This window comes from Nannospalax galili, unplaced genomic scaffold (assembly GCF_000622305.1).
Source record: "Nannospalax galili isolate Female #2095 unplaced genomic scaffold, S.galili_v1.0 scaffold528, whole genome shotgun sequence".
NCBI classification, from domain to species: Eukaryota; Metazoa; Chordata; class Mammalia; order Rodentia; family Spalacidae; genus Nannospalax; species Nannospalax galili.
Genome location: NW_008359681.1, coordinates 957,599 through 983,823, shown reverse-complemented (window position 1 = coordinate 983,823; position 26,225 = coordinate 957,599). Strand labels below are relative to the sequence as shown.

At 43.9% G+C, this 26,225-nt stretch overlaps 1 protein-coding gene across 1 annotated transcript in view; it reads right to left on the bottom strand.

Moving 5' to 3' along the window:
• Stk24 (serine/threonine kinase 24) overlaps nt 1-26,225 on the bottom strand; it is a 111,660-nt gene that overhangs the window by 42,029 nt on the left and 43,406 nt on the right. Inside the window, exon 2 of the mRNA XM_008823587.3 lies at nt 18,744-18,974. Within this exon, the coding sequence (XP_008821809.1) occupies nt 18,744-18,974 (231 nt within the window). The remainder of the gene's footprint in view (nt 1-18,743; nt 18,975-26,225) is intronic.

Genomic DNA, 26,225 nt, shown 5'->3' with positions numbered 1-26,225 from the left:
AGTGTATTCAGAAGAATTCTATCCCCCATCTCAGAAACAGCATAAAGCAGAATTTTTATGTTATGTTAAGCCTACCATTTTTCCCATAACTGACTGTGAAATGAAGTATTTCCCTTGTGATTTCAAAGCATGGTTTCCTTGATGGTGTTTAGTCCACTCAAAACAAAGTAAGGAGCTTTGCTTTATCCCTGGTCACACTGGAGTGTGATACCATAGGGTCAAAGGACCATTCTGATTTTCCTGAGAAGGGCAATTACATATAAAAGTTATTCTTGGGGAAAACAAACATGTGACTCCCTGTCCCAACAGCTGCAGCTGTGCTGGGCAGTCAGGAATGCAGCTGATGACTTCCAAGTGGCTAAGCACACTATGGTGAGCGGCTGCCCTGCTTGCAGCACATGGAAGGGATCCCCTAGGGCCCCATTCAGCAGTCAATAGGAGCCAGCAAACATAAGGACCAAACTCATCCTCATATCCAAGTATGGAAGAAGGAAGACGACCTCCAAGCCTTGAAAGTCACGCTGTGCAAGACAGTTAGGATGCTAACTACAGTCACAAGATGTTTTATTTGCTGCTGGGAGGAAGGGGTCAATTCCAGTAGTATAACACATCCAATGGAAGATAAGAGGAAAAAGACCACAGGGAGCTGCTGCCACCAGTTCTCCAGGCAACCAGAAAAGGATGAACAGGACAACCCAGAGCCCACCAGACTAAAACTCTCCATGTCCCAAAGATGAGCTCTATGTGTCCACACACACACAGGAGGACTGTTCTGGAACACTGTGTCCCTTCCCAAAACCAAACAAATCTCACTTCCAGACACCAGTGGAAATTACCACTTAAAACAACTGTGTACCTGGCCAAGTTCATAAAAATCTGTGTTGACGTTCCTCCTTTCAGAGACTGTTTAGCATATTTGCACCATTTAAATGCAATCATAAACTCAAAAACCTATTTTTTTCAAAGTACAGTAAATTCACTGAAGCCAGTAAGATCAAAAATATAAATAAGCTGCATGGAAACAGGACGAGCATTTGGAAGTAACTTAAAAGTGTTAAATAGTGTTCAAAATAATCAGCCAACTGTCAAATAAAACAGCCTAGACCATAGGTGTTATGATACATGATACAATAGACAAATTCCATCATTTCCTGGTATACATTTCACTCTCCAGGGTTTAATATATTTAGAGTGTACCACAGTGGAACTGGCATATCTAAAAGCAATAAGCGTATTTCCGATTCCAGAGCACTGACTCAGGCAGACATGTTCCAGAGCACCCAGCTGGCTCCTCCTACAAACCCTCACATTCTGTGTTCTTTCTCCATAGACCTCTTGATCCACAGCCACAGTCACTTCCCGGCTTCCTTCTTCAGGGCTCTGCCCCAAAGTGACCCTCCCAGGCAGCAGCTGCTCCCTAGCCACAGCCCAGCCTCTGGCCAACATGCCCAACTTCACTGCACACAGTATGGCTGCAGCCACTGCCAATTTCACAGTTCAGTTTATAATATTCCTCCATAACTCCAGCAAAAAAAAATAAACAAAACCTACAGTGCACCTTTCTTTCCCCCTGCCTGCCAGATCACAAAAGACACCTTCATTTGCCTTCCATGCTACAAAAGCCCTGTTGATGCTCCACAGAAAACCAGGAGTCCACAACACAGGCCAAAGCCTCCTCTCACACCACATACTGCTTACCACAAATTACGTTGCAACCTTTGAGGAACTGAAGAGTTCTCAAGACACAGATGGCTCAAGAGGCATCAGGCCTGACAGCCAACAAGCCAGTGAATTCTGTGGACACTCAAATCCAGGCTCTTGCCTTGCCTGCTGGCTTGCCGCCCCCAACTGGATTGTAAAAAGGATGAGGCATCTTCCTCCCATCCCTGGAGTACGGGTATGCTGTTACCCAAATATGTAGAGAAGGTAGTACAGCCAAGGCATACAACAGGAGAGATGCTGTGAACTGAGTCATGCTGAATTCTGAGGAAATCCCAACCCCTCAATTACACTGGTAAGAGTGACCAAGGGGAGCAGCTCTGCACAGTGATGGACTACCCACTAACCTTGGCAAGTACAGCCCATCAAATATAGATGTTAATTATCTGCATTACTTTTGCCTTTGTTTTTCAGATGTGTTTGTTTCAGAGTCTCACTGTGTAGCCCAGGCTGTCCTTGAATGTGCAGCCTCTTCTTGCCTTGGCTTCCTCAGTGATGGAACCGTGTGTGGCTTCCTCAGTGACAGAACTGTGTGTGTATACACATTCATGAGTATACATGTGTGTATGTGAAAATGGAAATCTAAGATCAACAATGTGTGTCTCCCTCAATTGTTCCCCATTTATTTCTTAAGGTTAGAGCTTTTTTCCTAATTTTTATTGCACTCAATTTATCATGTGTGAGTATGTGTATGTACGCTTACACTATGACATGCATATGGAGGTAAGAGGACAATCTGCGGGAGATGGCTCTCTCCTTACACCATGTGAGCCCCAGGAACTGAGGTCAAGTCATTACTTGGCTGCAGGTGCCCTGATCTACGGAGCTATCTTGCAGGCCCTTACTTTGAGACAAAGTTTCTTTTCTTTTAATTTTATTTATTATTTTATGTGTATGAATGTATTACTTGCATGTAGGCAGGTGCACCCATGCTGTGCAAAGCCTGCAGATGTCAGAAGAGGGCATCGGATCCCCTGGAACTGGAGTTATGGATGGTTGTTAAATGCCATGTGGGTTCTGGGAATCAAATCTGGGTCCTCTGCAAGAGCAGCCAGTGCTGTTAACTGCTGAGCCAGATCTGAATTCTCCAGTCTCCACCATCACTCCATCCTGGTGCTAGGATTATAGGTGTATACTGCTGCATCTAGCTTTTCACAAGAGTACTGGGGGGGGTCTAAGCTCAGGGCTTCAGGCCGTGCATGAGGCAAGCATTTTACTGGCTAACCCATCTCTTCACTTCCTGCACTAGATACACATAAGCAACCACTTCTAAGAGGGAAGGTGCTGAATGACTCAGTATATATGATTGAAATCTTTCAAAGGTTTTCAGAAAACTACAGAGTATGACAGCATTGATCTGTTGCTGTTAATGTCTGGGCCAGACAGAGAAAAGAAAGGGTGAGCTGATGTATTCAAATGCTCAAATCAAGCACTATCTAACCAATCACTTAAGAACTGCTACGTGTGCCCTGGGGGAAGAGTGACCTACAGCCTCTAGGCTGAGAATGTTAAGTATCAAGTACAAGACCTCATCATGTGATTTCCTGGATTACAAATCAAATAACCTCTCAACCCTGAGGGTTGTGGACTGTTAAAAGTAAGGTCACAGGGTGGGAAAGAATGGCACCCTACCAGCTGGGATAGGAACATGCCAGGAAAACAATGATGAAGGTGGGAACACTGAAGCCTAAGTCTTCCATGAGAGTGAAGAAAGAGTGTGGTATGTAGGAACCTCCAGACAGCCTACCAATACAGAGACTTCAAAATAAGCAAGTATCATCTGGTAGATCTGAGAGGGCATTTCCTCAATTCCACCTCCCAAGCTGTCTCCCGCTCTGTACACTGGCAAGAGAACAGGGGACATTACCTACCATGTCCTGTTTGTACAACCACAGGAGATGCCACACTAGAGGTAGGACAGGAGGAAAGTAGGGCCTGAGATGTGGGGAGGATTTGTGACAGCTATGTTTAGGCTCCCTTCTATCACCATTAGTGATTTCTTAAGAGCCTTCAATGCCATCCCCTTGAAAACAGCTTCAAATAAAGACCTAATGTTCTTGATGTGCTCACCCTCATTTCTTCCCATTTTTCATTGACACATAGTAAATGCACATATTTACAGCTAAGTTTGACATTTTAATACATATATAGGGTAGATTTGGTAATGGGGTAACTAGCACTTCCATTACCTGAGACACCTCATGTTGGGAAAGGTAGATTCAAAATCTCTTCTGTTTAGTGTTGCCAACCAGTTACCCTACTGTGTTCTAGAACATTGAGTTACTCCTCTATCCATCCTTAACCATCCCCTCAGTCTACCTCCCCAACAATTTTCCCAAGCTCTGGCAATCACTACTCTATTACTCAGTTCTTTAAGATCTGTTTTGTTTTGTTTTTAAAGTTTCCACATCCTTATAAAACATTTCCACTTAGACTGATAAATGGGCCTAAGAATTTTTAAACATGGCTTGGTCACAGCTCACTTCGGGTGAGAGTGTTCTTCTGGGTTCAAATAACTATCATGTTCTCATCAATTCCTTGGACATAGACCAGTTGGTTCTCTGAGACATAGCTTATCAGGAAGGAAAAAGCCCTGCAAGTTGGGTGTGGTGACTCACACCTGCAATCCCAGCACCAGTCTGAGGCAGGAGACTAACGAAGACTTCAAGGGAAGTCTGCGCTCCAGAGTGAAGCCCTATCTCAAAAAACTCCAAAGACTTCACTGCTTAGGCAGGCCAAAAGCAAAGCTCCCAAGGACCTGAAGCCAAGGGAAAGACTGAGTCAGTCACAGAAATCTGGGCTAGATGAGCAAGCCAAGAACAATCAGAGAGCTAAACCAAGGAAGGTGGTAAGGAAGGGCCACCTAACTATGGGGATGCTAGAAGTCCTGATGTAGAAAGATGTTTTGACACCCTAAGTCTGCGACCAACCAGCAGGGAAGGTAAGCTACAACCATCCAGGGCAAAAGAAACCTAGCATGTCTTTACAAAAATTTCAGAAGTCAAGACAGAAAAACTTCAGGGTAACAGTGTTAATCAGAAGTCACTCAACTAAGATTTTAACCTGTAGTAGTTTTCAATTTTCATGATTTGTGTGTATGCTTAAAATTGCTCTGTGCTTAAGTAGCAGAGTAAATTCAAATTCCTTACAGTTTATGGTCTCTCAAATCCCACAGTATCACTTGAAACTATTATATTTTTACCCTAAGATAATTTCGATAATTTCCTATTTAATGCTTCAAGGTCCTTTGGCCAAAGCAGGTAGCTTACAGATCCCTGTAATTCCAGCATTCAGAGATGGGAGGGTCATAAGTTCAAGACCATGTCTCCAAAAGACAAACCAACCATTTTAAGGAAAACTGTTCCTTAAACAGGATAGCCCCAAAGCCACAACGAGCTATCAGAGACCCATGTAGTGTTAGTTCCAGAATCCCTGCAGATACCAACATGAGGTATGATATGGTATTTGCATATAACATACATATCCTCCCATATAATCTAAATCATATCTAGATCATTTGATGTACTTATTTTTATATTTATATATTTATTTATATATAATATAAATACTATGTGAACAGTTATCATGTATTGTTGAAGGAGCAATTACTTTTTCTGTATATGCTCAGTACAGGTGCATATTTTTCATTACTATCTTCCACCCAAGGTTTGATAGAGGGATTCATGAATGAGGAATACCTGGAATTCATGCCAGGTTAGCCTCCAAACCGGGGCTCCTACTCACACTGTGGAGCTTCCTGAGGCCTTACCTTTCCAAGTTCTGAAGAAATCACTTTGAGAGTCTATATCCTGGACTTGGTAGAAAAATAAAATCTACAGGGGCGGGGGGTGCCATTACATTTAAATACTTTTAGGAAATGCTGCATAGTAAGCCTTGCTTAGAGCCTGAAAAACTCTTGAGAACACCATATCAAATCTGCTAAATCCAACATGCCCAAATGTACTCAATCAGGGAGTACCTACTACCATCTCTGGAAGCACTGCAGTGGCTCCAACAGCTTTCCAGGGCTGCCAGGTAGCTAGGCAAGTCTGCCTCCTGTGCACCATCCCTAAACCATAGGGCCAGTTACCTCCAGCAGAGATGCTAGGAGTGCCTAATTCAGTATAATAAAGTATAAATGACACGGGCCATAAATTGCATGATTTCAGAAACTCCACACAACAATGAGACACTGCAGTTTTAAACAGCACACCTACACTGTGTGTGTGTTCATTTACACAGGGTCTCTCTTGGTAGCCCAGGCTAGACTCAAACCTGTAATCCACCTGACTCTTAGGATTACAGATCTGTACCAGCTTAGTACCTAGACTTAAAGCTCCTACCTCGATGTTCTCAAGTTGCCTACCCTTTGTCACTGCACATGATGACATCCATGTCAGAGTAGCCAAAACACTATCTTCCTACAACCAACCTAGTCATTCACACTATTTCTTCAACTCTGAAATGAGGACACAGAAAAAAAGAAAAGGAAACCACAACAGAGGGCTGCAACAATATTTATACCACATTACTCACACCTCATGTGTGCTTTCAAACTCTGGAGTCTCTAATTAACCCAAGTGACTAAAAACAGCTCCATTTTCAGGAACTGAAGTGCAGCTGGCTGCCAGGCTCACTATGGGCCCTGAGGTAGTGAGTGTGCTGAGCAGTAGGCGAGCCACACAGAAACTCCATGCTCCTTCCTCCTGACATGGTGTCCACTACAGCTAAAATGGCCCTGAAGTTGGGCAGGGACCCATGTCCCCTCATCTTCCTCACCCAGCAGTGGTAGGAGAAGGGAAGCTTGGGGACAACCAAGAGAGACAGGGAAGAGCCCAGATGTTGTACCCACCTCTGTCAAAGGTTCAGGGCACAAATCCTTCGAGTAAATATCAAGCCTAGAAACAGAAAACTACACTAGTCCAACAGTAAACTGAACATCAGGTGTATGGCTTGAATGGTGTGATCAAACATGTTCAAAATGACAGTTGTCTGACTCCTAACAACACTGCTCTGGGATGAGAGCAGTATGAGCTGTGGCCACATGCCTGCTCCCCTGGGGGCCCAAGTTCCTGGGTGGTTTCTGGTCACTCTGTAGGTTCTGATTCTTTAGGAGAAATTTTCCTGGTGCCTCCTTGGTCTCCAGCTTCTAGTCCTCAGCCAGTACCCCTCACCCCAGGTCTCCAACACCATCAAGGGTCTTTTCTTTGAGCCCAGCTATCTAGCCCTATGCAAATGAAAACTTAAAGAAATTGATCCAGGACACTAAGGGGGTCTTCTCTCCTCTGCCCTAACCCTGACCTCTTCCTCCTGCCCCACATGTGGCCTTCTGCTGTTTTCCAAGCATGACTGAGTGTCCCCTGTCCCTACCAACCACCAGAGTCCATATTTAGGTGACAAGTTCCTAGACATCTGTCTCTGCCTCACTATACCCAAGTGGACCTGGGGGCAAGGCCACTTCCATGCTCCCTCTGGACAGCATTAGGCAGGACTCGGGAAACAGGAAATCAATGGGTCATGAACAGCTGGCCCTGGGGCAGAGCCCTACAGTTATCTGAGGACCAAGGAGCCTGGAGGCCTGCCTTTGGAGCTAAACACAAACACATGGAAATCATCTGCATTACTATGCTACTCAAAAGGAGCTGGCCCAAGAATCCTAGCACTTTCTTCACACATGAAATTCCACTAGCAATTTTTGGGGCTGGAGAGATGGCTCAGTGGTTAAGAACACTGGCTGTTCTTACACAGAGAACCCATGTTGGATTCCCAGCACCCATATGGCAGCTAACAACCGTTTTTACTCCAGTTCCAGGGGACTCCAACACCTTCTTCTGAACTCTGTAAGCATTGCACGACATGGGTACACTTACATACTTGCAGGCAGTATACTCACTCATACACATAAAATTAAAATAATAAAAATTTAAAATAAAAGAAATCACATTAGCAGCTTACAAAGAGCAAATGCCCAAGAGGATCACTGGGAAAAGGCCTCATCCTGAACACACCGGGAACATGTACCTCATGTTTTTCGAATATGCTACAAATGAAGCCAGTAAAATGCACTCTAGGGGCTTCAGCCATAAGCCCAACAGCTACACCAACAGATCCAACTCACTGTGAGAGGGTTTTTCAGAAACAAGTCGAATACTGACGCAACTCTGAACACCTGTGACACATCCAGTGGCAGGTTAAAGGACCCAACAATTATTTGGTCAAAGGAAGTAGTAGAAAGACTGAGAATGTGGTCCCCTCATTGACACCAATAGAACATTTCTAGTTTCCCGAATATAAAATGGAGAGACAAATGATTAAAATTAGAAAAAGTTAATACCAAATTAGGTTTAATATTAAACCAAGTAATCAAATTTGGTACGCTATTCTTTTAATAACTGAGTTTATAACCTGACAGTTGTTTGTTCTGCTTCCTTTCATTAAAACTGTCCACAAAGCCCAGGAAACGGTCTGAAGAGGACTCAAGGCACTTCCTAGAAAGCAAACACAATAGTGGGAGTGCTGGAGGGGAACATTCCGGAACCAGGAACAATCGTCCTGATTCTTCCCACTAGTCAGAGCCTCACAAGGGCTGTGTCTAAGTATGGCCACCAGATTAAAAGGAAAATCTAAAGACAGGCATAGAAGACAGCCCTGGTAGTTCACAATTGTGGTCCAAACCAAAGCAGGTAGATGGTTAAGTGCTGAGTGAGTCCTCAGGCCAGCCTGGCCTTCACAAAGACCTTGAGAATGGAAGAATGGAAGGAAAGGATGGAAGGCAGAGATACAGGTACTGGTTAGAATACAAGACTAAAAACAAGAGATTTCCCTTCTTCGAAATGTATTCAAACTGTCAGAGGAAATACTCAGTGAGGCATGTGACTGCCCCTCAGTAAGTGTCCTCACCCTCACCCCCACCCCCAGCCCCAATGACTCCAGCTGACATTGGCCAGCAGCCACAGACAGAGTAACTACTCTGCACAGGGCACTGTGTGCCTGCAGAACAACACAGGTGACCACACAAAACCATGTGACCTCTTCCATCTGCCATGCCAGAGTAACTCCACGTTACTATAGAAAAGGGAGGTATGAGGTATGCAAAAAAAATACACTCTCTGCCACACTTAAATTTTGGAAATTTAAGTTCACCCCAAGATTTTCCCAAGGACATGCTAAAATTTCTCAACACTGTCATCTACAAGTCTCTTAATTACATAAAGAAAAAGAAAGCAACAAACCTGTCAGATAGACATAGCCCTTTGGAAGGCGGCAAGAACACAGGCGGCAGGGGCACTCCTGACACCACCAGCGCAGCCTGGCCAGGATCGCTACCTGTTTCCTAGTCTATGGCTTTCTTCTGGGAGCTGTAGGTGTCTGCTCTACCATGTCTGCATGGATGAGTACTGAAATCTGTACTCACAGGTACCAGGTTCCAGGAGGGGTAACTACCACAGACACCAGCAACTCACTCAGCTTTTCCCCCAAGCACAAAGGCTCAGGTGGCAACAAAGACTTGGGGGGGGGGGGGTGGCGCAAAATGAAGCTCAGTATGCTGAGAGACAAAGCCATAAAAAGACACCTACAAGTTCAAGACCACAATCCCAGGAGATTCCTGTCCTCAACCAGCAAGAGCTTTCTTCTAATTAGTTCTAAACCCAAAGGAGGACGGGATGTCTATACCTGAAGTGGCCTTGCCTCAACTAGAAGCTAGAGAAACAGCTTCTGATTCTGTGATGTTTGCAAGGTGTGGATGCAGGCAGGTTTAGGGCAGATAAGGAAGGTGTAGGTCGAGTTTCTGGGACCTCAGGTTACCTGCCCACTGTCTCCTGGGAGGTCACCTCTTAAGGAAAGAAAACACAGATGGGAACCAAAAATCTCCCTTCCAAAGGCAAATTCTTTTTTAATGTTTAGTGGTTTGTGGGTTTTTTTGTCTTTTTGAGACAGAGTCGCCCTGTAGCTCCCCAGCTGTCCTGGAACTCACTATGTAAACCAGGCTGGCCTTGAACTCACAGAGATCTGCCTGCTTCTGCCTCTCACGTGCTGGAATTAAGGCGTGCACTACCACACATGGCCACCATGACCCCTGCAAGCACTGTTTTTTTGCACTGGGCATATTTATGCCCTATTTGTCCAAGGACAAGCCTGTCAGTCTATGAAACAGAACTCAACTTCCAAAAAGAAAAGCACATAGGAATATAGATCTAGGACTGAAGGAAGCCAGGGAAGAGCATGATGTCTTTTTTTTTAAGATTTATTTTTTTCTTTTTCTTTATGTTTATGTGTGTGTGTCTGTATGCATGTATGCTACGTTTATGCAAGTGCCCTCAGAGACCAGAAGAGGGCATTGGATCCCCCAGAACTGGAGCTACAGGTGGTTGTGAGCTGCCTCACATGGGTGCTGGGGACTGAATTCTAGCTCTCTGAAAGAGAAGCAAGTGCTCCTAACCACTGGGCCATCAATCCAGTCCGGAGGCAAGACATCTTCATGCCACCTCTCAGCACAGAAAGCAAAGGTTAACAGCATTTTTTTTCTCAAAGAAGAGCCAAAAAGCACTGGGTACTTACTTTTAAAGAACTATTACTTGAAGTAGGAGAAAAAGCCTAAATATAGACATATATCACAGGTAATCTACTTCTGGGACCCATGGTCTATAATCAACCTTGCCATTAGCCCACCTCCACTGATTATATTTACAATGACAGGAAGAAGTAATTAGATCCAATTGAAGCATGTAATCAGAAAACCAACCCCATAATAAGTCAACCAAAAATAATTAAAATTCAGCAAACCAAGTTGAGACCTAATCCCATATAACAGTCCAGCAATTTAGACCGTAGTAAGCTAGCAGCCACTCAATGTCACATCAGTATTTCCAACTAGCTGCACAGGAGGAGAATCTATTTCCATCTATCTTGGGGTATACACTATCTCAATATTTTCTTTTTTTATAAATAGAAACCTGCTTTCCTTTGGAGAAACACCTGAAGATATTTGATCCCTGCCACCATAGTGTGAATACTAGAAATAAGAATAATCCATTTACAGTTAACTACATATCACACATGGGGGGATCTATTCAGAGTTTCAAAAAGGAAGCTACTTGTGTTTTGAAATTTTAATTCAAGTCATGTACCTGAGATCTTAGCATGTGGGGAGTGGAAGCAGTAGCAACCAGGAGTTTGAGGCCAGCCTGGAATACGTGAGACTCATCTCCAAAAAAAAAAAAGTTTTACTCAAAGAATGAGGAGGAAGAAAGTCACCTGCAGATAAATTTACTTTTCTAAAGAATCATCACAACTCTCAAAAACACACCAATACAACTTTTAGTACCCTGTAAGTTTTCAAAAGGCAAAATTATAAATTAGTTACACCTTCTTGAGATGAATCTATCTGCATCAGTCCAGAGTCCAGTAGATCTCAACTGCTAGACAAAAAAACAAAAACAAGGTTTCTAGGGACCAGCCCTAGGACACAAGGGCTAAGAGGCAGGCACTTATATAAGGCATCAGGAAGGATACAGGACACAGCTCCACAGAGAGCACGCTTCCAAGGTAGTAGCTAGAAAGGAAGCATGGAGAGTGTCATAGTCGGCTGGTTATATGGGACAATCCCAGGAACCATCACAGGTGAGGAGCTAGGCAGCAGCAACAAAGAAAAGTACAGGACCACAGAACAGGCAAAGGCTACCCTGCAGACCTGGACCACAAAACCAAGATGAGGCACTGATCAGCAAAGGTGGGGGAGGGGCAAGGGCTACTGCAGAACTTATGTCAGCTGACACATGAGACCACTGGCATCTGAAGAGGTCCCTCACTGTCCTTGAGGGAACTTGATTTCCCAGCCACATACTGGGGGACATGGGGGCATTACCCAGGCTTCTGGAGCTATGCAGTGTGCCCTGGTTACTGGCACAATTTACAGTCATCCATCCACCACCTGAGGTGTAGTGGCAAAAAAAAAAAAGAAAATCACCTGAGAGGTAAGATGGAATAAAACTGCAGACACATTAGGTAAGATTTCTCAGAGTGAAATACCCAATGCTCTCAAATTACAGGCAAGTGTGAAATGGTGAGCCTAGACCAGCAGTCTGCAAAACCACCTCAAGCTTTCTGTGGGATCTCATCACCCAAAGGCACAGGATCTCTGACTACACAGGTGCCAGGTTCCAAGACAGTACAGACAGCGAACAAACTCAATGGGCAGAGTCAGGTGAGGCAAGCACAGAACCCATCAAGGGTGCCTCTCACAGGGCAGCTGTGTCACCTGTCTCCATTATCAATACCACCACATGCTTTTCTTCTGACTTTTAAAATAGTCAAACTACTATCTGAAATATCCTATTAGAAGGGGGACAAGACACAGGCAGAAGGAAAAGAACCCAAAGAGAGAAACTGAGGGGAGATAGTATTTGATAGGATCACAGTCAGGTAAGGGCCACGAACCATGGATGAGAAACGAGGCACTTCTTTCCCTAAATCCCAACTCAACCCACAATGTTCTGTGACAGAAGAAAAATCTCAATCAACCCTCCTGCCATGGTTTCCTAATCTAGAGAACAAAAAGTGTAAGTCAGGTGTCTCCAAAGGCCGTGTCCAGTTTTAATAATCTGACTCCACTCTCTGTTCACAAAGAACATGCAGTAAATAGCAAGTGGAATAAATCTGAAACAAGAGATCAATTTAGGCTGTTCGGCAGATAACAGGTCCTAAGACTGCATGAACACACAGTGGGCTACATTCTCAGCCAGGAGGTCTCCAAGAGCAGGTATCTCAATCTCCGGAGAATGGACAAATGACCAATAGTTTCCCTCCGCTTTCTAGACAAGTCTTCTCTAGCTTCTCCACACTATTTTCCAAGTGAACTGGCAAATTTCTTCTTAAAACATCTATCCCTGAGTCACCCTCAAGTCCTGTCATCACACAAATATTCTAGTTTAAAACACAGAGAGGAAATGTTCAAGGGGAACTCAAACCCAATGAGTGATGAATAAATATTTAATGTACAACAAACTCAAAACTCTAGGAAACCATGTAGCTCACCCTGCAATTCCAAACCACTAAGAATTTTTCCTTGAGCCTCACAGCCTCACTGCCACTTTAGATGTGGCAGGCAAAATTATAAAGCTAGCTGGGCATGGTGGTGCATGCTTTTAATCCCAGCACTTGGGAAACAGAGGCAGGCAGACCTCTGTAAGACTAAGGCCAGCCAAGTCTCCACAGCAAGTTCCAGATGAACTGGGGCTACAGGGAGACCCTGTCTCCGACAAAAACGATAACTACTGTACAACTGCTGAGGGGCGGAAACAACTAGAAAAACCTTCCATTATAAGATATGAAGGGTCCCGGCATACACTTTTAATCCCAGCACTTGGGAGGCAGAGGCAGGCAGATCTTTGTGAGTTCAAGGCCAGCCTGGTCTACATAGTGAGTTCCAGGACAGCTGGGGCTACAAGGAGACCCTGTCTCAAAAAGACACACACACAAAAAAAGAGGATCTCCAAAACAGAAATCATCCAGTTTTCTTTTACCTGATGGATTAACCACATTATAAGCAAGGACTTTCACCAACAAAAATACCTTAGGGTTAAAAGTACTGTGACAAATTCAGAGAAGATACTTGGTATCTGAAACCAAGAATGAGAATAGCTTAAACAGACATCTCAAACACTGGCAGACCTAACCGAAAACTGTGTGAAGAAAATATTCAACAAAAATCATAGTGGCTAAGAGTATGTATCTTCAAGCTATTATTTACAGTAAAAACACAAACCTATAAAATACTGTTTTGTATCTAAAGGATGAGAAAAAATTAAAAGGTTTCTTAAAACAACATTAGCAAAAACTTGGACAAACCAAGTTCAACATCATTAGCCAGAAGGAAAGTGTGTTATCTAAGCCCAGTGAGAACCAGGCATGGTTCTCTTGGAATCTCAGTACTTTGGGAGGCTGAGGCAGGAAGATGGTGAGTTTGAAATCACCCTAGTCTAGAGAGAGAGACAAAGGAAGGTAGGAAGAGACATACAGAGACAAAGATGGGGGGTAGGGTATTTTGCAGTCACTAGGATGACTACAATTTAAAACAAAACGGGTAAGTGGACACTAAAATTCTAATAGCAGGCATTTGAGAAAAAAGTCTTGATAGTTCTTCCAAAAAAGTTCCTCAAAACACTAACCACAATATATGACCCAGCAATTCCACCCCAAAGTATACATTCAAGAGAACCGAAAACATGATGTCCACAGAACAATTCACATGAAAATGTTCACGACATTATTCATACTCAGAAAGTGGAAACTACCCAAATATCCATCAACTGACAGATTATAAAATGTGACAAAAGAGTGCCATTCAGTGTTATGGGTTGGACCTGTAGTGTCCCACCAAGGCTCATGTGTTAAGGCTTAGTTCCTGGCTGATGGTGTCAGTGGAACCTTTAAGGGATGGAGCCAGGTCACTGGGGGTGTGCCCTTGAAAAGGATGGAAGGACCCTGGCCCCTCTTATCTAGGTTTGCTTCCTGGCAGCCATGAAGTGAGCAACTCTGCCACTCCCTACCAAATCAATGAGGCTAAGAACCATGAACCAAAAGTTCTAACACCAGAAGCCAAAAACAATTCTTTCCTCCTTTTAGGTTGATTCTTGGAAATTTAGTCACAGCAACACAAACGTGACAAACATTCAGGAATTAAAAAATGAAATATACCTGCTATCATCACATGGATGAACACTGAAATCATTATGCTAAGCAAAACTCAAGACACAAAATGACAAATTATATGATCCAAAATAAGTAAATCTGTAGAAATAGAAAGTAGATTAGTGTTTGTTGGAGGCTGGATATGTTAAGAGAAAGAGGTATAACTACCGGGGGTGCTGGAATGAAGACGATATTCCAAAATCAATTGCGGTAGCTACCAAACTCTGGGCATACATTAGAAACCACTGAACTGTATGTTTTAAATGAGTAACATTGCACATGAATTGTAACCGATGTGGTGTTCTTGTTTTTTGTTGTCTCTTTGAAATAGGGTCGGTCTCCCCTGTAGCCCCAGCTGGTCAAGAATTCACTCTGTAGATCAGGCTGGTCTTGAACTCACAAAGGTCCACCTACCTCTGCCTCCTGAGTGCTGGGATTAAAGGCATGCACCACCACGCCTGGCTCTATGTGTTTCTGGTTGTTTGTTTGTTTGTTTTAAATGGAGGAAAAAAAAAAACAGGTTAAAAAGAAATAGAACTACAAATGCACTGCTGGTGGGAGTTATAAACTGGTGAGGTGCTTCTCAACAACCATTTGGTAACACCCAATGATAATGAGCTTGTGCTTTGCAGTATGGTATCCAGGGGGCTCCAGGGAAAACAACAAGTCATATAAAAAGATACTCGAAAGTCATCAGGGAAATGCCACTTCAAACTACCACGAAAAACCATTACACATCTCTGCTAAAAGGGTCAACACTGAAAATACCAAGCACCGATGGGAATGTAAAATGAGGCAGCCACTCTGGACAATCATATAGACACTAACCATGGGACTCCATAAGCGTACTTAAGGTTATTTATTATCCTAGAGAAATAAAAAACTTATGCTTATGTTCATACAAAAACAGTATCTGAATGCCTATAGCAAGCTACATAGCCTTCAAAAAGGTCAATATGGCAGATCTAAACCACAGTACACCACTTCGATATAAAAAAACAGCAATACATGAATGAATGTGGATAAATCCCATATGCGTTATCTTAGGTGAAAGAAGCCAGTAACAAAAGGTCACATGCTGTGTCACCAATTCCATCTAAGACAGACACTCCAGAAAAATCAAAACTGTACAGACAGGTGAGTGGGATCCAAGAGGTCGATGAGGGCTAGTTCTGGGACTCTGGAATGCTTGAGCCAATTCTGTATCCTATTACAGAGGTGCTTATAAGAATCTACATGTATGTTAAAGCATACAAAACTGAATACCCCCAAAAGTGAATTTTACTGTGACTCTTTTAGACAATTTATGCAATAGGGAAAAATGAAAAAATATGATACACAATATAGGGTTGGAGAGAAGGCTCAGCAGTTAAGAGCACTGACTGCTCTTGCAGAGGACATGGGCTCAATTCCCAGCACCCATACAGCGGCCAACAGCTGTTCCTAACTCCAGTTCCAGGGGATCTGGCTTCTGACTTCCACGGACATTATACAACATTGGGTGCACATATATAAATGCAGGCAATACACTCATACACATAAACAAAAATCATAAACAATACACAAGACAATGCTCTGTCCATTAAAGACACATGCAGCTGGGTCAATGATGATGATTCCATGAAGCACTCAACTCTCCGCCTCTAAGAGGCAAAAATGGAAAATGGAGATTGGAATACAAGAAAATGTCCAACAACTGACATAACTGAATAAAATGGGTTATTTAATGACTAAGGTTAGTCCAGAACTCAGAGGCTACAGAGGAAAAGACAGCGCTTCAGCACTGAGTAGCAAATTATATTTAATTAAAACTTTAAAACATTTTATTTATTTTTATTTTATGCATAGATGTTTCTACAGGTCAGGCACATAACTGAAGCACGATGCTCTCCTATGTGTGTACCCAACGTACTTCTAAATATGACTGAAATCAGATCAATCCCAGAACACTGGCTTTCAGAGGCATAGTTGGAAGAAAAGTTTGAGTGAAGACAAAACTCAGTCAGGTCCTAACAGGATACGTTTTATCTGGCGGCTGAGGCTAAGTAACTCATTATAAAAGAACTGGATAAACTCCACTTTCAGCATACTAACCACTTTTTAGACATAAATTCAGAGTGATTTGGCTCAGACAATGAGGAGGGAGGCTTTCAAGTTTCCATTTGCAAAAAAACCTCATTACATGCCAAGCATATCACATACAATACAACTGTAAAATCTGTGCATTCATGCAGAAGTAAAGCAGCCTAAGGGGCATCCTGTTGGCAAAGCACCTGCTAGAGGATCCAAAAGGAAACCCTGGCTTTGACCATCAGTGAATTTCAATATGGAGGCTCTGACAGGCTTTTAACCTCCCCCAAAACAAAGCAGCAGAAGACTGCAGGCAAGAGGCAGGTAGACACCTGTTCTACACCAACCACAGCGAAGTGCCATCTGACATCTCCACAGCCTCACTAGAACAAAGCCACAGCATTCCCTTCTCCTGCATTACGCCCTTGCGCGCTTATTTTTGTGGGAGAAAACTGCAGTGCTATCTACAGTGTTTGAGGTGGGAGATGGGGTCTTCTGGTTAACATCCTAGGTAGATGAATCTCTCCAAAATTAAACACTGAAACTGCAATGAAGTTTAAATGGTATGACATCTTCAAGACCTTTCCAAGCCTCAAGCTGACCAAAATAAATGAAAAGTTTTAGTATAGTATGTCCCCCTTACATTACTGTTCTAGGTTCATCTCTGTTGCTATGATAAAATACCCTGAAAAAAACGATTTCAAGGGAGAAAGTATTTATTCGTCTTCTAATTCTAGGTTATAGTTCATCATTGTGAGGAAGTCAGGGCAAGACTTGAAAGAGCTAGTCATATCTATAGTAAAGAGCACAGAGAAAATGAAAACGTGCATGCCCACTCCTACTCAGTACCCTCTCTAAACTGAATTTACACAGTCAAGGATCCCTGCTAGGGAACAGTGCTGCCCACACTGGCCTAGGTTTTCGCATGTCAATTAATGCAATCAAGATAATCCTTCAGAGAAATGCCCAGAGGTCAACCTCATCTATAGGATTCCTCATGGAGAAGCTTTCCAGGTGACTCTAGATTGTGTTGTTGACAATTAAAACTAACCACCACAATTACCAAGCTTATCTTTAATCTTTGAGGGGAAATATTCTGCAAAGTAATTGCATGATTTGATCATAGTTTGCCCAGCATGTGTGAAGCCCTGGGTTTGATTCCCCAGGAGAGGGAAGGATGTTTATTCACTCTAAACAAAAATTCCATTTTTTCCCCACCCTATCGCCAAAGTTTCCTAACTTCAGATGGATATTTGCTAAAACCTAAGTGAACGATATTTTAATAGTTTAGGATAGCAAAAGTTTTCATGGCTACCCATCACTGCGACTTACATAGTAAATGGTACAAATCAGCAAAAATTTGTAAGGTTCTTCCATACACCTCCAGCAACCACATGAATCCAACTGATTTATAGAATTGCTCTAATGCTATTGCTCAAGGCATTTCCCAGAGCTGCCATGTGGGTGCTGGGAATTGAACCTGGGTCCTCTGGAAGAGCAAGCAGTGCTCTTAAGTCTCTCCAGCCATCTCTCTATCTCTCTTACTCTCCATCTCTTAACTCATCTCTCCAGCCCCCAAATCTCCAGTTTTAAAGATACTATATTCCTAAACTCAGTGAGATGGCCACCTGTCTAGGAGCCTGAACCCAGGAATCATCTGTGCTTGTTTAGTGGTCAGACAGGATGACTCTGTGACATCTAACCATGGTAAACAGCTTCCATGCGGAACCAGAACACATTAATACAATTTGTTGCCAAATAAAGAATGGGGGAAAGGCCAAGGACCGTTTGTAGTATTCTCTCCCATCTTCTGCTTTAAGTAATTTTTTACATACCTGGCATCCTTAAAAGTTAAATGTAGGTAAACTAGCTCACTAATCAAAATTATCAACCCTCTGCAGCAATTTTTAAAAACAGCCATCAAACCACAGCTGATGACTAAAAATGTCAAGATAAATAGTTTAGGATGACAAGCAATTTTTATGGCTACTCATAACCATCCTAAAATTAGGTGATTATTGGTTGTTATAAATTATTAAGAAACTGTTTAATGACGGTCCACTCAAATAGCCTAAGTGAATGCTAACATTAAATGCTTTTACCAGAAATAAAGTGCCCTAAGTGACCTTTATGGTGATAAAAACATTAAAGCCAAGTTCTTTCGAAGGCAAAGGTCAAAGAGCCTCTCCTAGGTCTCCTTTCAGTCCGCTCTCAGCTCAGCCAAGTGCTGTATAATCTAAAGTGCCGTTATTTTTAAGCCTTACCTTCAGATAGGATCCATAATATTTGGTTACGTATGGACTGTCACACTGACTCAGCACTGTGATTTCTTGTTGAATGTCCTCTATCTCATCTTCAGCTTCTTCCAGATCAATGATTTTTATGGCAACCACTTTCTGAGTCCGATTGTCAATGCCTTTGAACACCTCGCCAAAAGACCCCTTCCCAATTCTCTCTAGCTTGGTAAAAAGCTCTTCTGGGTCTGCTTTCAGGTTCTGTAGGAAGAAGGGAGAAAACATTAATTCCTGCCAAAGCCACGGCTGGTATTTTGGTACTTTGTTTTATTTACAAAAGAGTAGACCATAGCCCTGGAGGGATTGCTTGTTTTCTGTGACAATAATCCAGGCTATTGTGACCACAGTTCTTCAGGGCCTTACCAAGTTCCTTAAGAATTAAACATAGCAAGTGGGGGACAAAGCCTACCTAGCATGTGTAAAGCCTTGCAGTGTTTTTGTTTTATTTATGTCTTTTTGAGACAGGGTTTTCCTGTAGTCCCAGCTGGCCTAGAACTCACAATGTAGAACAGTCTGGCCTTGAACTCACAGAGATCTGCCTGCCTCTGCCTCTGCTGGGATTAAAGGCTTGTGCCACCACACCCTGGTTACCTCCAAAGGAAGGAGGGTTCACTCTAAGCAAAAATTCTACTTTTTCCCACCCATCTCCAAACCATCCTAACTTCGGATATTTGCTAAAACACAGGTTAACTAACTATATCATGTAATGGGGGGTAGGGGGTGCCATGACACTATAGCCTACCTATAACAGACAGTTTAAAATCCATTTATAGCTATTCTGAACAATTACCAAATGACAAAAACAGAAGGCAGACTCTGTTCTTTTGTCACGTAAATGCTAGAGTCCTGAAACAAATTTTTAAAGTTCTTAACCATGGTGCAACTACACATAGTATCCATGGCCCAAGTTCTACCAATCAGGACCCAGGTGCCCCTAACAGTCATCCAGCACAAAACCAAAGCTGCGTGTCAGAGTTCTCAGGGGCAGTCACTGTTGTCACTAGGGACATCTGGAAATAGTCTGAGGGGCCATATGTATATTTCAGAACAAGTGCCATATACTGGTGGCACCTTAGAACCTGCAAATTACAAGGACATGAACAACCCAAAGTCATCAGTCATGTGAACATTTTCCTCACAGGAAGAAGATGTCCGGTTGATCTTCAAAAGTCTATTAGTCCTTCAAAGAAAGTGCAATACTACAGGAAAAGAACACTACAGCAAAGGGTTGGGGGGGTGGTTAAAAGGGATATAAAAAGGGAATTGAGGAGAAGGAAAAAGGAAAGCAGGTGCAGGTTTTATCCAGGAGCAGTGAATAAGGTAGGTCATAGGCATAGGACATGCCAACACCAGCAACAGAGTGACACTGATCTTATTGTCACCAGGCACCAACCACATATGTGCTTCTGGAAGTAAAGTCCTGAATTCCAGGCATCTGCTTTACTATGGTCCAGCTGAATGCCAGGCAGCCCCCGCCCCCCTCTTATCTGGAGGCTGTACAGCAGTAACCAGGAGCTAACGGTCACTGGTGGCCCCTTCTCACCATGGAGACAGAGCCCAGACCCATTCTGAGACTATACCTGGAGCAACAACTTCACAAGCCCACTGACAATCTTGGGAAAAATAAACAAAGGTCTATGTGCTGAATATGGTACAATGCGCAACGCACCACAGGGCTACTGTAGAAAACGACACAGGGAAAAAGACTGTGTCAATTAACGCTCTGTGTACCCTGGAAATGGGGTGCCCAATGTAACCCACTGCCTAAGAAACTGCCAGGAGTACAAGGACTGTCGCTCTGGCCAGAACCTCCTTGGCTCACAGAAAGCTAAACACTCTCCCACTGTATTCAAAGTGAAACCCATTCACCTTCATTTGCACTACACTTTTCAACTGGGTGACAGTGTCCTGACCTGGGCAACTACTGCTTCCAGTCATGGAACAGTCTCCAATGTCTTTCTGACACTGAAGGTGCTCACAAGTTTTTCTGAGCTCTAAAAATACAGTCCAAGATCCTATGTTTGTCATGAAAATCTGAGACCAACTATCAGAGTCATTGGTAATTTCCTAAAGTGGGAGCTGTTTTTGAAACTAGTGGGTAGCCCTGAAGTTTACTTTTTTTTTGGTCTTTTTGAGACAGGGTCTCCCTGTAGCCCCAGCTGGCCTTGAACTCACAGAGATCCAACTGCCTCTGCCTCCCAAGTGCTGGGATTAAAGGCGTGCGCCCACACCTGGCAGTTTACTCTTATTTTTAAACTTGCCAGGTGAATGAGCACCCTTCAAAGTAATTTTTAGTAATATCCCCAAAGAATGCTGGAGAATGCCAGGGGGGCATGTGGCATCCCACTCAGCCTGTACTCGGTTGGGGGACCTGTTTCTGCTCGCTCCCACATCACACAAGCATCCAGGAGTCAAGAGCTAGGGGAAGGATGTTCATGTCCCTCCTTCAGCAGACTCAAACCCAGACAGGAGCAGCTGCTGTGCTATGCGGTGCTATGCAGTTCAGCAGCTCCAAGCTAAGTCCCCTGATTCTCCCTTACCTCCTTCCTTCCAAGATGAGGTAGAGCAGCTCTCCTTTTCCTCAAGGCCAATCCTAATCGCAGGGCTTTGGAATCCATCTCTCTCTCTCTCTCTCTCTCTCTCTCTCTCTCTCTCTCTCTCTCTCTCTCTCTCAGCAAGGCTTCAACCAACAACCCGTGGGTGAAAGCTCTTCTTCCACCTACCCCGTCTACTGGCTCCTTGCCCTAGGCAGCATGCTCCGGTTCCTCCCACTTTAGAGAGACAAAAAGCATCCTGTTTGTCCTCAGCAGCCCTCCTCCTTCACACTCCTGCTAAAGGTTCCTAACGGTCAGTCATCTGCACCTGCCCTTCCACCCCCTTCACAGCATTCTGGCTCAGGCAACTCTGGTCACCAGTGATGTAGCACCCTGCCTTGAGTCTCATCAGCCACGCCCTCTACCCCCTTGTAACTTTCCAGTCCCTTGGCCTCTATCTATACCCTGTTCTCAGCTCTTCTTCCAGGCCCTGGTGCCAAAGGAATCTTCGCACAGGCCCTGAATTCTGGTAACTACCTAAATTCCAACCCAGGCCTTCTGACTCTTCCTTCCTGGATGCCAGTCACTGAAGGGTATGGTTTGCCTGGCACCCCCTCAGATGATCAGAAGCACCTGGGGCACTTCACATTAACACAGTGGGAGTGCGGGTTGCAGGTAATCCACATTTTTAAGCACTTTGGTTGATTCTAAGAAACAATGCTCTATATTACTCTATACATGCCAACATCCGCACTACCAGCACCTGCCCTGTCTCTGGAGTCTGAACTCCTAGGACACCTCACTTTCTAAGTATCATCTTTCCCTGCAGAGGTCTCAGCCCAACGTGTATTAACAAAGAATGTCACTTCCCCTGCTGAACTGAACTGCCCCGCCATGTTCCTCCTGTTCTGTGCTGTCACTTCCTAGACTAAGCTGAGGAAAACTGGGGACCATGTCCCACTCATCTCTACAATCATGAGCCTGAACACCACCATGGTCAATAAATGTCCTCTGAGCAGTAAGAAACCTTGACATGTAGACATACAAACAAGACATCATAGAATATCCTCTCAGAGACTGACCCGAGGGACAAGGGTAGGGACAGCATCCCTCAATCACTCTTAGAAAAGGACTGCCACACAGTTACTGCTCTAAAGCACAGCTTTCGTTAGTAACTCCACTAACAGCTTGATCCTCACAAGAAAAGCTCGTGCTTTCTGAGAGTTATTTTAAAAAGAAAACAAGAGCCGGGCATGGTGCCACACGCCTTTTAATCCCAGTACTCAGGAGGCAGAGGCAAGTGGATCTCTGTGAGTTCTAGGCCAGCCTGGTCTATATAATGAGTTCCAGGCCAGCTGGGGCTACAGGGAGACCCTGTCTCAAAGACCAAAAAATAATAAAAGAAAAACAAAACAAAACAAAATCACCTATCCAAGTCCTTACAACACTGACAAGGCCAATAAGGGAAGACTGTCCTGCCCATGAGTCCCCCTGCCTTTGTCCACATCACTCTTCCCAGCCAGTGGTGAGGCCCAGCTGGCCACCTCCGAGACCTCAGCTGAAGACCCAGCACATGTATGAGGTCATCCTTGACCGAAGGCCATCAGAACTACCCAGCACCCCTAGAATCATGAGCAGTGGAGGTCACCAGGCTTGGGTTATCTGTCATTCCATGAGATAGCTGATACAAAGTGGTGCTAAAAGCCAATGCTGCCCAAAAAACCATATCCTGGCTCCACTCATAACTGGCAGGGACCATCTCTCACACCTAGTCTCATGAGAAGAAAAATCTGGGCAGACACTTTTCCTGCCTAGCCACTGATACTGAGATGATGGCTTCTCGGTTCACAGCCCTGAGTAGAAAGAAGTCACTGCCTGACACGGTTGGTCACTGTACCAGTAGAGCAGGGAGGTGGCAAGACAGGGGGCTTATCTTGCATGTGTGAAGGACATGATTCCTTGGCATCAGAAGACAAGCTGGTAGCCTGCTACCATAATGGCTCCAACAAGTGAACAATTCCATGTTCATACTCCTATGCAACTTTGCTGCCCCAGCAAACACATAGCCTATCTTCCTACCCCAGAACCTCTGTTCACCTTGTGATTTCTTAAAACATTGTACAACTTCCAAGGTTACACCTTAAAGGACCAGGCAGTTTTCAATTAAACCTTCTTGGAACACCTCAGTCAATATACAGAGGCTTGTTCTGGCCCACTGGAGAGTCTACGTGAGGAGAGACACCTAGCCACATGCTGTCCTCATCACTGCAGGGCAATGGACTCTGCCACCAGTCACATGAGCCCTAGAGAACACAGGTGTACACACATACACACACACACACACACACACATATATTATATATACCAGGAATGGTGAGACATACCAGATCACCACTGTTTTAGTCCCAAGTTCCAGGATGGCCTATGGCCCAACAAAACAAGTATAAGAAAAGGGAGTGAGGCAAAGAACACTGTAGGAAAAAAGTACCCACTTAGGGAGAGGGTTCTATATGGAGGGAGGGCTTTGATTGTAATAAATCACCCAGTTTCCCTTTGCTTGGTCTAAGTCAGTTCAGAAAACTGTTTTCTCTCTTTCACTGTTGTCCTGTTAAGACCTTTCCAGGAGTCCACCACATGTACTGAATCTGAAGTCTTGTCTTAAATCTGTTCAAGTATGTGGCTAAAAACCGCCCTTTGGTCAGAAGGGAGCCACCTAAGACTGAAAGTCAAGCACTACAGAGAGATGGGTTCCCACCCAAATGCTGGAGGCCCTATACCTTGACAATTCTTGCATAAACTCATTACCAAAGGGTCGGTGTCATCTGTGGCCAGGAAAAAAAAAAAAAAAAAAAAAAAAAAAACAATGCCAAAGATAACCCATTTCAAAGGTGAACTTCAAGATTTTGCTGGCAGAGTTTGTTCCCTGAGGAAAACAGATCTCCTTGACAGAAAAGATGCCCTTGGCCAACCATCCTGAGAATTTTCTTTACAGAAAGGTTTGTGCTGAACTGAGCAGGAGTCACAGCCTCAGACTCAGAAGGTCTGCAGCCTCTCTGTCCCTGGAAAAGCAGTCTGGCTGTAGGAGGCCCAGTTGGCCCCCAGGCAGGAAGGAGTGAGGGGTCCCCAGTGACTCAGCTTTCTCTGCCACAGGGAAAGCTCAAGAAATGAACCCAGGGATGGATACACACACAACACAATCTCTCTCCAAAAAGAAGGCTGGGTAGGCGGGGTGGGGTAAGAGGAACAAGCTGGGTATAGCATCCACAGAGCACTGAAGGTTCACGCTTTATTCAGAAGCCCCATCCTATGAGAATATTCAGAAGCCCCATCCTATGAGAAATGAAGAATGGCGATGGGGAGGGGGGAGGGGCTCTGCCCTCAGGAGCGGATTGAGTAGGCTCCTGATGAAAGAATGAATTCAGACTGTTCCCTGAGGACTGCTGTGTCTCTCCAGCATACTCACCCCCGCCTTTCTACCATGTTACCAAGCAGATGTCCTGGTCATGTTCTCAGATGCCCCAGCCTCCAGGTCAACGTGAGATAATCAGTGATAGCAACTGAAAATGGACCACAGTACTGATTCTGGAATCATAAAGACTTTACCACCTAATGAAGAGACAGTCCAACTTCCCCCTTTGGAAACTAAGCTAAGAGAAAACTTTTGGGAAATGAGAGCTGCCTTGCCTGCTCCTGGTGGCTTTATTTTCTTATCTCTTTCCTCATACTTTTCATCAGGACAAAAGCAGGCCACCTGCTAACCTCTTGACCTTCCTGCACATTCAGATCTTATCTTTTTAATCTGTGGATAAGATTTAGGACATTAAGATACGTATTGCATTTAACTGTATGATGGTCAGAACCCTCAATAGCTAACCGAAATAAGCAGTAAAAAGCACTGCTACAGATCAAAGGCCCAGGCTTGAGCAGAGGCTGAGAACAATACTAGGCCCTGTTCCCTAGCATGCCCATGAGCATCCTTCTTGCTCTAGGGCCTAAAAAGCCATGTAAGTGCTCAGGTGAGTCTGGAGTTTTCACCTTCACAGAAGTTCCTCACTGATACTGATTTACAAGCAAACAGCTACCTAAAGAAGCAAACAGCTACCTAAAGCCTGGGTTCTCCATAGAAACAAAGTGCGCAGAACAAGTGCCTGTCACACCACCACAGGGTACAGCGAGGGCAAGTCAGATGGGCTGTAGCACTGGAATAATGCTCTCACTCCTGAGCACAAAGCCATCTGCCCTAGAGAAGGAACCACAAGCTCTTCAAGGATCTGTACCATTACAGACTTCTAAGGGAAAGGCCTGCTTAAATTCAATTCAGATGGTTCAGAAATTAACACTTGAAGAAAAATCTTAAGTGGTCAAATTTCCATATAAAATCTATGCTGCCTATAAATACATCTCTTTTACTCCTAAATCTGCTTTTTGCACACATAAAGGAACCTTCTACTTTTTCAGTCATTCTGAATGGTTAACCATTCATTGTATAAAATAGACCTTCATCTAAATAAGATGGTAATAAACCCTAAAAGGATGTTGATGAAAATGATAAGACAAATTTCTATGGCCTAGTTTTTATAGCTTTAAGTGGCTCCCTCTTCTTAATGAATCTGAATACAGACACAGGAGCAATAGCAAAGAGCCTCATGACACAGGGTTGGTACAGACAGACTCATTTCCATTTGCCAGACATGTAATGAAAACGGCCTGTTGGGCGGAGGATGTAGTTCAGTGGTTGAGTGCTATCTAGCAGGTGCAAGGTCCTGGGTTAGATCCTCAGCTAGTGGTGTAAAGTAGCATCCTCTCTCATGGTGCTGGGCAGCAAGCACAGTTCCCAATCCCCAGTCACAACAGCACACTTCTGATACTCTACAGTAGACCTTGACCATGTTGCCTTGTAGGTTAGATGGATTAAATA